The following is a 13776-nucleotide window of genomic DNA, read 5'->3' on the forward strand; positions in this document are numbered from 1 at the left end:
GTGCAGTGCAGTCAGAGATGTAACAAAGAAACAAACTTACCTAATACTGTGCATAAGTTCAAGGTCAACTGATAAGGCTTGTGTCTCCGGATTAACTCTGCTTGGACAGGAGAGATTAAAGCGCAGTTTGCAAATGGTGTCTGCCAACTTTAATCTATAGGAATAAATGCAATCATTCTTATGTGCAACTTGATGAACCAGCCATAAAAAGAAAATAAATGCCTTAAGACTGGAGTCTCCAAAGAGTGGCTCACAGACCTTTGGATTCATTTTGTGTAATTCCCAACTGCAGTTCAATCATAGAGCAAATCTGTCCCTCCAGCAATGCAGAGGAACATGTTTTATATTTTTTTATCATGAGATTTTCAATGACACATTTATATCTTCTTAGAAGGAAAGTGATAGGGGAGCAACAAAACAATTTTCTTTTATGTGGCTGTATTAGGAAAGTGTTTTTTTTTTCATTTTAATATTGTTAGAAGAAAACAAACTTGGTCACACCTATTCATTACACTTGGTTACACACAGCAAATGTTTTTGTAGGAAGTTCTCTTACTTGCTGGGAATAGACTAAAAATAAAGTCTAGGCTAACAAAATAAAAGAAAACGTGAACGAAAAAGTTTGGAAGCTGTCTGGGAACTTTTCATAAATATTTAATAATTTGTTCTTTTATATTTCGCTTTACCAAAATATTGCATGTTTGATTGTTTACAGTGATGCACATATAGTGTTTTAGTTATGATCAATCTTTGCCATGGGGAAAGTCAACGACCCGCAGCCATCAGACATTCCTCATAGACAAAAATCAAGTTGTGGCAATCTTACAAGTTTCATAAAAAATTAACCTAAACAAAGTTTTATTTATTTCATGAGTCCTACTTTTCATCAGCTCAATTCCAGATCACTCAAACTGCACAACAGAAAGCAATGATACTGAATATTGTAAACACGCATAACATCTTTGGTCCTTCCCTTGTTGTTGTGTAATCATTGGTTGTTTTCTCTTGAAGAAATAGCTTGAGGGTTTGTAACATACATTATCTCTTCTTTTCAGAGAAGTCTAAGTATGTAAATATGTCAAGTTGTTTACCTATGAAAGTCAAGTAAGTCGATAGGTCTGCTCAAATGACTTACTGTGGACAACTAAAATGAGATCAAGTTGAATTGTTTATGCTCCTAAAAAACATCATACCGCCTAAACAGGTTGTTGCTCAGGCTAAGATTTTCTTGCCCTTTATTACTGCTTCTGAGAACCTGAAAAACCTCATGCCTCAACTAAATGCTAGAGAATGTACCATCAACATCCAAAGAGAAGATTTTCACCAGCTTTCTCTAAATTCATATGTAAGGACATGCATTTCTTATCCTAATTCACACCCACCAACCACATTATTAGATAAATCTCGCAAGTAATGAGGACTTTGTGACGTGGTGGATTATCCTGCTGCAAGTTAGTTTCCAGGATCTTCTTCTGTGGAACCAGATCCCAGATTAAATTGATCTTCACAGGGCACCTTTCCAAATACAACATTTATAAGAAAAACCTTTGTACTGGAGGATTGATCAGGACGTTAATATAACCTAAGACCTGCTTTTGTCTGCGTGTCTTTTTCTTTGTTTGGCTGTTGTGGAAAACTGCCTCACACCAGAACATTGCTCAACAGTTAGGCGACTTGTACTTGGCTCTTGTCAGATTTATCAGTTATCCAAGTGGCTTATCATTATCAATTCATTCTATTCAATCTAAGCTGTCTCTTTGTCTCTCTCTATTGCATACCTCCTTTTGGTTGTGATGTTCCTCTAGTTAACCCAGAAGTGCTAATGCACACCATATCTTCTCAGAAATGTCATTTGTGAAACTGTTCAACTACTTGTTATTGGACTTTCATATAAAATCCAGATGAAACACACAACACAATAGATTTTGTAGTTTAATGCAGCAAGATCAATGGGTTGGAAATATTTTCAGGTATTGGAAGCAATGACATGTCAATGTATGGATAGAAACGAGGTTTCATTTTAGGGATGATTGTTATGACTCAGCATGGTCAGCTATTTTAATAAAGAACGTTAACAAGAGCTACACGCTATGCCTGGTAGTTTTTCTCTAGGCTGTGAATTTTATGCTTTTAATAACTTCTTAGCTGTTTGTATATGTTGTGTATGTGAGATGAGGTTTTATGTGATGCTGTTGATGTTTTTTTTGCGACATTTTTCACTGATTTCATTGATAAAACTTTTAAAAAATGTGCATTCAATTTAGTTTCAATAGCTCAGGCTTGTGAGTTGATCCATCAGCTAAAACACACACACACACACACAAAAATAACCAGCTTTATAGATCCAGGTGACTCCGTGCAACAAAGAAACCTTTGAGACTGCTCTTGTTCAGCCAATAAGGTAGTTGTGGTTTTTCCTGGAATCATGTCCTGTCTGGGCCTTTGTCTTTAGGTTGCTTTTGGACTGGTTAGACAGATGTATTTCAAGTCCATGATGTAGATAATTAAAAATTATTAAGAATAAATATGGTGTTCAATCAGATGTAATGGTGTTCCCTGTAATTAACTCTTTTGTCTGTTAAAAAAGTAAGCCTGCATTACATTCTTTTATAGTGATCATTATCTTTAAATAGAGTCATTAATTTCCTGGTACAACAGTCAACAACAACACTGCAACCAACCGCATGACATTCAAACATTCAAATTTAGCTTGTTAAAGTCAAACTGGCTGAGCGGCTTCTTGCAATGAGAGATGTTTCTGCTACGAGCAGCTACTGGTGGGTTCCTGCCCGGACGTACAGTACAGACCAAAAGTTTGGACACACCTTTCTAATTCAATGGGTTTTCCTTATTTTCATGACTATTTATAAGGCAAGAAATCCCACTTATTAACCTGACAGGGCACACCTAAGAAGTGAAAACCATTTCAGGTGACTACCTCTTGAAGCTCATCAAGAAAATGCAGAGTGTGTGCAAAGCAGTAATCACAGCAAAAGGTTGCTACTTTGAAGAAACTAGAATATAAGGGGTATTTTCAGTTGTTTTACACTTTTTTGTTTAGTGCATATTTCCACGTGTGTTATTCATAGTTTTGATGCCTTCAGCGTGAATCTACAATGTCAATAGTCATGAAAATAAAGGAAACTCATTGAATTAAAAGGTGTGTCCAAACTTTTGGTCTGTACTGTATGTGTTGGAAATAGCACTGATGTGAGAGGGTGGGGCCTTGGAGGTTGCTCACTGGAAGTACCAGACTGACAAGCTTTCACCAATTCTGCTGTGCCGAAAGACAGGATTACACAACAAACCTCAAAACACACTTACCTTAAACTAACCAAACATTTATTAATCCTGCTTTGGTAAAGTTATGAGAAGATCTGAGAAAACCTTGAGTAAATCATGCAAACTGTGATGTTCAGAGCAACAAACGGATCACAGAATCACATTACGTCTCCAGATTTGTACAGTTCTTCAACTAGAGAGGAACATACATGCTTGTGAAAAATTACCATGCTAACAACCACATGTTCGAGAGGCAAAGTGAAAGAGTTACTGATGCCTTCATGCATCATAATAAAGCAAGGGCAAATATTGCCCAGACTTGAATCTTGCACTAAAAAACAGCGGGATTTTCCACTGCCTGGTTTGTATTTTGATCAAAAATGTTTTTTAAGATTTATTTTTGCAAACCATTAAAATTGAAAGAAGATATAAAGTTTTAAAAACGTTTTTCATAAATTAACATGTTGCTAGACTTATCAAAAAAGCAGCCTTAATTTGTATCCTTTCACTATCTGCTTCACTTTTTGAGAAGTCACTCAGTTCCTTGTTGCATGAAAGAGTCCCCATCGCTGGTCTCCACTTTTAGAGCGATCCAGCTTTTCCCGCCATCCGTCTACTATTGCAGAATAGTCCTCCTCGGAAAATTCCTGCAAAGTAACAGACCGAAGGGTATTAGTAAGTCCTCCAAAGTTAAGAAAAACTTGTGCAAGTAAGTAAATCCCGTCTCCGTAAAAATGTGAGTTTTCAAGTTGCTCTGCAAACTAACCTGGATAAATTCCTCTTTAATGTCCTCTGCTCTCTGCAGCTCAGTCTGGATCACTTGGATGAACTGGGCTGTTCGGTCTTCCACTCGAACATTGCAGAAACCAGCTTCCTGAATAAACTGCATCAGAGCGAGAGAGAGAGGGGGCGGTGAGTAAGAGTGGAAACAGCACCACCTCCTGGATAACTGTAGCATAACGTCACGTAGAGAATGAACAAAACTGATTTTCATTAGAGTCAAGCAAAAGTCCTATATCATATCTGTATAAAATGTCTTTCGAAGGATCTAAAAGGCATTTGTAGGTTTGACGTTCTTGTAAGTTGTTTTGGTTTGATGCAACGTTGCCTTCAGGCAGCAGTGCATCTAGATGGAGATTAGTCTGTACAAGAATTTCACCAAAAGTGACAGACAGTGGTTCTTGCTTCAGTAGCACCCTGGGCAAGCGTCTCCTGCTGCCACCTCCAGAGTCTACTGCAGCACAGCTGGTGAAAACACAATTTCTTCACTTTTTTTGGTTTGACGTAGATTAAAATAAAACACAAGGTAACTGGTGCCACAACAGAACCTGAACCATCAATTCTCAGCAGCAAGTGGGAGTGCCTGCTCATATGACACATAAATAAGTTTTTTTTGTTGTTTTTTTTAAATATGATGCTGGTGCATTCCCTATTTTTGTGGCACTCTGGGTAACTGCCCATATATCCTGGTTCAGAAACTCCCACTGCATGTAGGAGTAGCACAGATTTAATATTTCAGCTGAAATATGAGTTTGGAGGCGATACAAACTGAGAAAACTGAAAGAGTAAAAAAAAAAAAAAATCCCTGAAATGCTTGTTGCCACATATGCACCAGCTTTTATCCACACCTGGTTAGTGAGGCTGTATGAGAAACTGCAGATGTAAAATATTATATCCAGACAGGACAGTCAGACAGTGTAATCATCACATTCGTCTTGTTTGTGTTTAATTTTATTGCCTTTTTTATTTTTAACAATTTTGTGGGATTTAATAGTTTTTAAAATAACTAATATGAAAGAAAAATCTGTTTATTACATTGTTGACATAAACAATGTAATAAAGCTTCTAAATTATGCCAAATATCTTTTAATTTCTATGATAAATATTGGCAAATCATGTAAATGTAAACTTTTCAATACAGCTAGTATTCAGATGGATCTTATTTTGATGCCTAAACTTTCCTGCAGATTATAAACACACAGTTATATGGTAACACTGACCCTCTAGTCAAAGCCAGATCTCAAACTGATTGGTCTCTATTTTTAATTACAGTAAGCATAAAAATAAGACTCCCACTCTGCTCTACTTTTTAAAAATTATTGTTATTATTATTTAGAGAAATCATATGCACCAGTACATGGACTGTGTCCCACCTTGCATTTTTTATTCAAATACATGTAAATCTTATATTTTGTTGGGAAGAAAATAGTTGGACTATTTTACATTTTCATATTTCTGTAACAAATAGTAGTAGTGGTGGTAGATCACTTTTTTCCTACAGTATGGTGGTGAGTCAATATGACGTGATGACTGCTGCAGGATTTTGAATAACAGTAAAGTTTCTATTCTATTCTATTCTATTCTATTCTATTCTATTCTATTCTATTCTATTCCTTCATAGCAAAAAAGGCATAATGTTTATTCATTACCCTTTAGATATTAATGCTATCACTGTTAAAACGATGAAGCTCATCCTTCAATCAGTACATCTTCTTATCTTGATCAAATCTAAACAAAATAAACTGAAGACATACTGTAGGTTAAGATGTTGAGTGAACTGGCACTCAACAAAATTTGAGGATTTTTATTTAGATTTCTTTGAGAGTAAAAATACATCAAAATTTTAATCATTACTGTTTAAAATGCTAACATGAGTGTTAACATTATGTTACAGTGTTACAACCTTGGAAGGAGTCTCAGGGGTTGATAGAGATGATGTGTCTTGAACTTTGTCTTTATTGCTCTTTCTATGCTGATGATTAATAGATTCATTTCATTTGAAATGTATCATCTAATTTTCCAGAGTTTTTCATTATTGCAGCGGGAATCCAATCAACAACTGATGTCTCAGAATGACTAGTTTTAAAATGTGCTAGTATGTCATAAAGGCTAACTCTTCTAATATTGAACTAAACTACACATCAGTGGGCAGTGCTAATATATAAACCTGCTGGTTTACCTTGCCATACTCTGATGGTGTGTAGAGGATGTAACCTCTCTGTTTGACGTAGGCCTCAAATACTGGAGTCCACGGCTTCTCCCCGCAGCAGTAGTCGCTGATTAGCAGCTGACCTCCCGGCTTTAACCAGGACTGGATGCAAAGAAGCAGAAAAGTTACTGATCATATGGCAAAAGGAATAAAAGTACAATCGTCACATAAACTTTTAAAATTTTTCTTACGTTTCTCTCACAAACAAATCAATGTAAATATAAAATAAGAAAATGATTAAAATTCTTACATGGAAGCGTTTGAAGAGATCCAGTTTGTCATCTATGTGCAAAATTGTGTCTCTGCTGTAGATCACGTCAAATAAACCTTCTGGAAACGTCCTCTTAGTAGCGTCTGCCACCTCAAACTGCACCTAAGGAAATGCTAACAGCTTAGAGACATTTCGTTTCATGGTTGTACAGTGGTGCACGCTTATCATAAAGGAGCTGCAGAGGCAACGCTCTGATTTTTAATATGAAAAGTAAAAGTATCCATACTGATGGCAGCTTCTCTGCTCTTGCCCTTTCAATGGCAATGTCAACCATGTTGTCGGACAAATCCAAGCCAAGCACTTCCACCCCAAACATCTGCAGAATAACATAACATTTGCCTTCCTTTTAGTTCTAGTAATCATTTTGATGATACTTTGGGCTGATATTTCTCCTGGTCTTGTTAGTCTTACCTTTGCCATGTAGAAATCTCCTCCTCCAATTCCACAACCTACATCCAGAACTTTCTGTCCATGCTTCAGGTTCAGCAGGTCCACAAACTCCTGTTCGGAAAATTATAAAATCTTTAACGTGCTGAAATATTAAATCCTCCGCCCGCTATTAAACATTTGCTCTTTGCTTCAATGGTAAAAAACAGAATATGTGATATATACTTTTATTGGTAGTGTGATCATCAGCTTAACCAGAAAGCTACAGGTTTCTTTAGAATTGTTGAAAAAGGATATCAGTTCTGTAACTCAGCTGTAGCACACATATACTGTACATCATCACTATAAAATTTACAACAACACTATATGGGAATGACAATAACTCAATTATAATGGTTACTCTCAAGAATACTGATAAAGTTTAACTCATCTCATTTGTCCACTCATGGACACTCAAAGACTTAGAAGGGATGGTCAGGTTTTATTTCAGGAAAAAGATAAAAACTCTGATTGCTCAACACTCATCCAAAAATTGATTAATTTACATTAACAAAGAATAAATCAGTTATGACAAAACTTGTTTTTATTACTACTATTGACAACATTAATATCCCTTCCAGTAAGAAGAAACAGGTTGATAAAATTTACAGCAGATTTAGATTTACAATCTAAGGAATAAAACTGCAAGAGAGATTTCAATCCCACCTGCTACCGCAGTGAGGCACAGTACACTCACCTGGCCACCTCGGTGCAGGTGGAGGCACCGGAGGGAGGCCAAGATTTAGATTTACAATCTAAATCTGCGAGAGGTATGAATAATCTTGGCCATCAGTCTTACTCGTTTTGATTTCTTTCAGCATTTTGCCTTCTTTCTGAATTTTTTTTTTTTTTTTTACCTTGGTTGTGCTGGGTCCACCTGTGCTGACATAACCAGCCCCAAACATCTTCTCATAGCGCAGGATGCCTCGCCTGGTGTACTGCTGGTTGTCCAGGAACTGCTGGAATGTGCTAAAACCACTCTGGGAATCTGAGGAGCGAGGAAGCTTCTGCAGAAGCCAACACATCTGGTTCGGATTGTTTTTCATCTGAGACAGCAGAAGGACGAAAGCAAGAAAAGATGATGAAAGGAAGACATATCTTTGTCTAAGTATCACAGTATCAAAGGAATTATCTGGAGATAAAGACTTAGCAATACCTCAACATAAGTCTGAACTCTCCTTTTAAAGACAATATCGAAACCAAAGTTTTGGCCTCCCTCCGGTGCCTCCACCTGCACCGAGGTGGCCAGGTGAGTGTACTGTGCCTCACTGCGGTAGCAGGTGGGATTGAAATCTCTCTTGCAGTCACCTTTAAAGAATAAAAAAAGAATTGTAATTATTTCTGTTGAATTAAAAGATTCAGAAACGTTTCCTGTTTACTCAGTACCTGAGCGGTGGTTGCAGGACTCTCTGAAGAAGAGAAATCCACCAGGCTGCAGCCAGTTCAGCATTTTCTTCATGAAGGACTTCAGCTCTTCGTCACTCAGATACATCAGCAGCCAATTGGAGAAGATAAAGTCGATACTGAGGAAATAGTTATATCAGTAACTCCAAAATGTACAGCTAGACAGGAAATATATTCTATACAGGAGAGATTCATGAGCATCAGTCATGGAAAGTATGTATGACCTCCAAGAGGCACTTAAGGCAATTTTATGAAATGTTTGTTTAAAAATGAACTCAATTTAGTGAAACTCAGTCACAGTTTGCATTTCACCAAAAACTGTAGGTATAAGCTTCATCTGATTGTGTAACAGCAATAGTCAAAAGACCATTTTCTGTGCCTCAGTCGTGATTTCTTTGATCTATTCTGCTTAACTTTCAACGAGTCTCTTCGCCCATACCTGTGCTGGGGGATGTCCAGCTTTGTGACGTCAGCTTGGACGAAGCTGACGTTGCTATGGTGACCATTGTTCTGCCTGTTCTTGTCCACAAAGCTTTGCATGAAGTCCACCGCGGTCACATGGGCTGCCTTGGTCAGCAGGTGGCTGGTGAAGCGGCTGTAGAGGAACATGACCGTTTTTTATGAAACATAAATGAAATTTGATTCCAACAACTTTAACTATAAAAATGAAGCATTTGTAATATTGCTGCAGCTAAGATTTAATTAAACTTGCTTAACAAAGCTCTGCAATCTTTTTATAGAGACAAACTTGTTTTTCGGATTAAAATCTCTTCATCGCTTTGTGTTTTATTTGTACGCTGGTATTACTGGATCTTACTTCTGCAATTGACACAGCTGATCATAATTATCACCTGATACACCATACCAGTATATGGGATTACATAGTACTTTGCTAAACTGGATCAGAATGTACTTGTTTAATTTGGAAATTATAACTGCATAAAAAAAAGATCACATCTGAGGTTCCTCAAGGTTGTGTTGTCGGGTCACTTTTACTCAATGTTTATATCCTCCACCTAACTCAGCATATGGGGTAACACTACAGTTCTTCCCCTAACTATGCAGATGAAACACAACTATATTTCTGTCTGGTTATGCAGAAAACCTAATTATCATCATTGACCACTACCTAAAATCTCAAAACAATGTAATTTCAACTACCAAATCAGACTCATCAAATTTAAAAAATATTGACAGGTCACCAAAAATCTCAAGCAATCTGACCAACACCAGGACAATGGATAATATCCTGATTGTTCTTAGATAACTGCTCTGCCTTAGTGAAATGAAATGTCTAGGACTAAATACATTTCAAGGTTGATAGATTAATATTAACCGTGTAGACATGCAGGTCATCAGTGCACCGTTTATTCAATGTTTCCCGGAACAGAACTGAAGAAGACAAGGCAACATTTAATTTTCTTCCGTCTACTATTTACAATATTGCTTTAGATAAGGGCTTAAAACCTTTACAGAGAGTAACTGAGCTTTATGCTCACCCAATCCCAGCTCCCAGCTCCAGCACTCTGCGTCCCTCCAGGGGAGGCAGCATGGACAGGATCTCGGGCAGCTCATGCTCAGTCAGCTTTTTGGCTTGGGAATCCAGCATCATCTCCTCCACGGTGGCGGCTTTGGAGTGCTCCTTCCAAAACTCTGTCATGTTGCAACGAACTGTTGAGCAAACAGACTGCGTGAGTTGAAACTGAGGATTGGAAAAAATGTTAGTCAAATGAAAAGACAAACTTTGGTCAGATGAAAAGGAATTTATTGCCACATCAATATTAAGTTGTTGTGTAATTTGAACTATTGAACTCTTTCCTGAGTCACTGACTTTAGACACGGGAGGTAAAACGTAACGCTTCTGTGTATCTTGTCAATCATAATTCACCTTTCACCAGTTCTTGTGTGTTTTCAGTTTAGTGATTATATTTTAAACAGGCGATTCTTATAAAATGGTTGAGCGGAAGTCTTTTAAACATAAATCCGCACTAACTCCCTGTCCAGCACACAGATTAACCTTTAATTGAACGGATTAGACAATCTTAAAACAGCACAGTGATGTTCTGCTTATGCGGAAACAATTCATTTTAGATTTTCTTTTTTTTCTTTGTTTGTGGTTTCTAAAAACAATTTCTGAAAAAAACGTATATGTGCCAAAGGGGAAAAACTGGATGATTTTAGCTGAATTTATAAGATTTACAGACTCTTAATAACATCAAATTAAAAATGTATCACAAGGGAATTAAAAATAGTCATATAATTTATTCTCTTTTGAACAGCATTTGTTTAATATTTTTTTAAAAACTTGATTCATTACTATTAATTAAAAAAAGAACAATATTATCATTAGAACTAGGATAACTGCATTTTAACTCCTGACAAAACGTCAGGGATGTTTTGGCAGTCCAGTGCTCCCAGTAGGTTTACTTCCACCAGCTGAATGGACAATTACAACAAAACCACACAAGTCAACAACTCCAGCTGGATCCAAACTTTGGTTTCATCATTTCCAGAAGACATTCTGAAATCCTCCCAAAGAAAGCAAGACTTGTCTGTTCTCCTCATACCTTTTTCCATGGTGGTCTCTGGTTGATTAGCGCAGTAGGAAATAACAGGAATTAATCTCCAATATCCATTCAGTATGGCAAGTAATGTTAAGACTTTTTTTTTACAACTTGTAGCCCCTCCCAGACAAAGTGCAGATATCAGCTTCTGTGGTCGCTCTTTAAATAAAAAGGTCAAAGTGGCGCGGTTAGGAGGTGGTCTACATGTAGACACCTGACCATTAGGATGCGTCCAATGTAGTGGAGGGGGAGGGTGTGCACATGAATAATCAAACAAGGACACGACTTACCACAGTGTGAGAGGCTCAGACTTCCCACCATCAAAAAAACACCTGTGATAGCTGTCAGCCTAAGGCAAGATAGAGGCTGGGTGATGCACACTTACTTGTCAATTTGCACAACGGTCGGTCTATTTGATGTTTCCCAGCGACGGTCTGCCTCACTGGTTTTGTCTCACCTCATCAGGGTTGTGCTGACACCATAGGAAATGCCTCGTGGCATGTGCGAATTACGCAATGTTGCCTCATCCAGTTCAGGCTGAAAGCCAGGACAGCTGCACCGAGCCGTGTGAGGTTAAAGCTGCAGAATTTGCTAGAAAGTTCAAAAAGCTTTTGTCTTTGGATTTCTTATAAAATAAGAAACAAATCAACATGAACAAAACAAGTTTTTCACAGTTTTGTTCAATATATAGATATGGACTAACCTAGAGTTATCAGAGTTAAACAAACAACAACAACAACAACAATAACAATAATAATAATAATAATAATAATAATAATAATAATAATAATAATAATAATAATAATAATAGCATTTCCCAAATAATACATGAGATTTTTTCACACAGTTACAAAGTTCAATGTATTTCACTTGGATTTTGTATGATAGAGCAACACAAAGTGACTTAACTTGAAGTTAATTAAATTAATTTGTTCTTTTTAAAAAAATTAATTGTAAATATAAAAATCAAAGTTCCTTGCATGAGTTTTGTATCCCTCCTTCTTGAGTCAGTAATCTCTAAAGCCATCTTCTTTAGCTCCATTTATCTTTCCATCAGATCTCATCAGCTCCTTTCCCTCTGCTAAATAAGAGCTGGCCCACAGCATGATGCTCCTACCACCAGGTTGGTTGTTTTCTACCAAAAATAGCATTTTGAATGTACACCACCAGATCAACTGTTTAGTTTTGCTCTTAGTTGACCAGAGAACTTTCAGCCCGTTTCTTTACTTTAAATAGGACATTTTATGTTTTTCTTTCAATAATGGTTTTGACTTTCATAAAGACCATTACTGTATATTATAGTCTTTCCATATTCAGATGATGGGCTGAACAGCATGCCATGAGACTTTCAAAGCTTTGGATATTGAATTCTGCTTTGAACATCTTTGAACAACTTCATTCCTTACAACTTTATATGACATGTTCCTCTTTATAAAATGGTTTGTTCACCAGTGTTTCAAAACAAATCTCAGAGGACTTTCTAGCGCAGATATTGTGGTTAAATTAAATAAAAGCAACAAGTTACATTGAATCTTCCTCAGGGGTAGCAGATTAGAAGGGGCAGAAGCACTCAACACTTTTCAGATTTATATTTGTAAAAAAATTTAAAAACAAGTATCTATTCATTTTCTGTTGGTCAGATACATTTTCGAAACATGTTTGTGTTTGTAATATCACAAAATGTGGAAGAGTTCAAGCTACAGTTCATGAATACTTCACTGTGTCTGAGTTTGGAAAAACTAGGAACGTTTGGATGCAGCGGTGAGTGAAGAAGGTATTTTAAGGTGCCACAGTTATCTGCAGTGCAGGTGGTGTGATAATTTTCCTCCCAGCTCACAGTTGTTTGTTCGGCTGTAAATGTTTCACATTTATAGACGTATTATTAGCTATCTGTGCTTTAATTCCAACTCTGTTTTTTTTCTTTTTGCCTTGTCATGTGTCAAGTTTTTCACTGTGATATAAGTCCAGTCTGAACTTTGACCCACTGAAAGTGAGTTTGGCTTTGAACTTTGTCATTGTTGTCTTTCTGTCATGCTTTGTTGAGAACAGATAAGACAGTCACACCATGAAACGTGTACTGGCCTACTTCTAAGAGAACAGTGGCTTAACTTTTTTGTTAATGATTCAGAACAAAAACATGTATACACTATTTTTTTCCTAACGTGGATAATACGACACAAACAGAGTGACTCTGCCAGCATGTGATTCATTGCTAGAGGATCTTTTGTCATGCTGGCTATTGATGATGCAACATTTTCAGAAATAGTGAAAACTAATGCCACATAATCATTTATCTTCTTGTTTTACACAAGTTGAAGATTAATACAGTACCCAACTTTTAAAGTGTTCATTGATATTCACAACAGCATCTTTTCTAACTTCCTTTTGTGCCTAGCTTTACTGCAGCGTTAACATGAACCAGTGCTTAAACAGGAACAATAGATTTGTACTCTGACTTACTTGGCTTCTTTTATTCCCCATTATGGAAGTTAAGGATAAAAATGGATTAGTACTTGAATTCTTTTTTGCAGGAACTTAACTTTTGAAGTGTAAAGTTTTTGTTTATTTAGGTTCCTGTGTCCCTGAGCCTGGAATAAATTAATACTATGAACATTTTTGTCTAAGAAATAAGAATTTATTGATATTACAAAACATTATTTTCACCCTTTTCACTTTTAGACAACAAAATTAACTAAAAAGAAAACATTTTAGATTTTACAGTGTACAGTTTGTTTCCACAAGTTTATAATCTGACCATTTGTCTTTTAGTGAGGAATCGTGAATTGTGGAGTTTATAGCTTACAGCCCTCCTAGATAACTGTGTTTGTTTTAGTGCAGCG

At 36.7% G+C, this 13776-nt stretch overlaps 1 protein-coding gene across 2 annotated transcripts; it reads right to left on the bottom strand.

The window, feature by feature from the left end:
* Positions 1–3320: 3320 nt before the first annotated feature.
* Positions 3321–11406, bottom strand: LOC102222707 (phosphoethanolamine N-methyltransferase 3-like). 2 transcript variants are annotated; one of them, XM_023328170.1, is made up of 12 exons: positions 11322–11406; positions 9872–10043; positions 8812–8967; positions 8355–8491; positions 8125–8276; positions 7826–8014; positions 6954–7043; positions 6769–6858; positions 6522–6644; positions 6242–6373; positions 4049–4165; positions 3321–3929 (listed from the first exon to the last, which is right to left on the bottom strand). In XM_023328170.1, the coding sequence occupies exons 2-12, from the start codon at positions 10030–10032 to the stop codon at positions 3819–3821; spliced, it is 1458 nt and encodes a 485-aa protein (XP_023183938.1). In that variant the 5' UTR covers positions 10033–10043; positions 11322–11406; the 3' UTR covers positions 3321–3818. The 2 variants fall into 2 exon arrangements, with proteins under 2 accessions (XP_023183938.1, XP_005806845.1); XM_005806788.2 differs by lacking the exon at positions 11322–11406 and adding an exon at positions 10940–11092.
* Between the last annotated feature and the right edge of the window lie 2370 nt (positions 11407–13776).

The sequence above is a fragment of the Xiphophorus maculatus genome, chromosome 23 (assembly GCF_002775205.1).
Source record: "Xiphophorus maculatus strain JP 163 A chromosome 23, X_maculatus-5.0-male, whole genome shotgun sequence".
Taxonomy (NCBI): Eukaryota; Metazoa; Chordata; class Actinopteri; order Cyprinodontiformes; family Poeciliidae; genus Xiphophorus; species Xiphophorus maculatus.

Excerpts from the sequence above, each read along its gene's own strand:
- LOC102222707 (XM_005806788.2), bottom strand. Across the intron at positions 8,277-8,354 it reads GTCCTGCAACCACCGCTCAG|GTGACTGCAAGAGAGATTTC; the intron begins GTACTGAGTAAA and ends TATTCTTTAAAG. Across the intron at positions 6,859-6,953 it reads GAGATTTCTACATGGCAAAG|ATGTTTGGGGTGGAAGTGCT; the intron begins GTAAGACTAACA and ends GTTATTCTGCAG.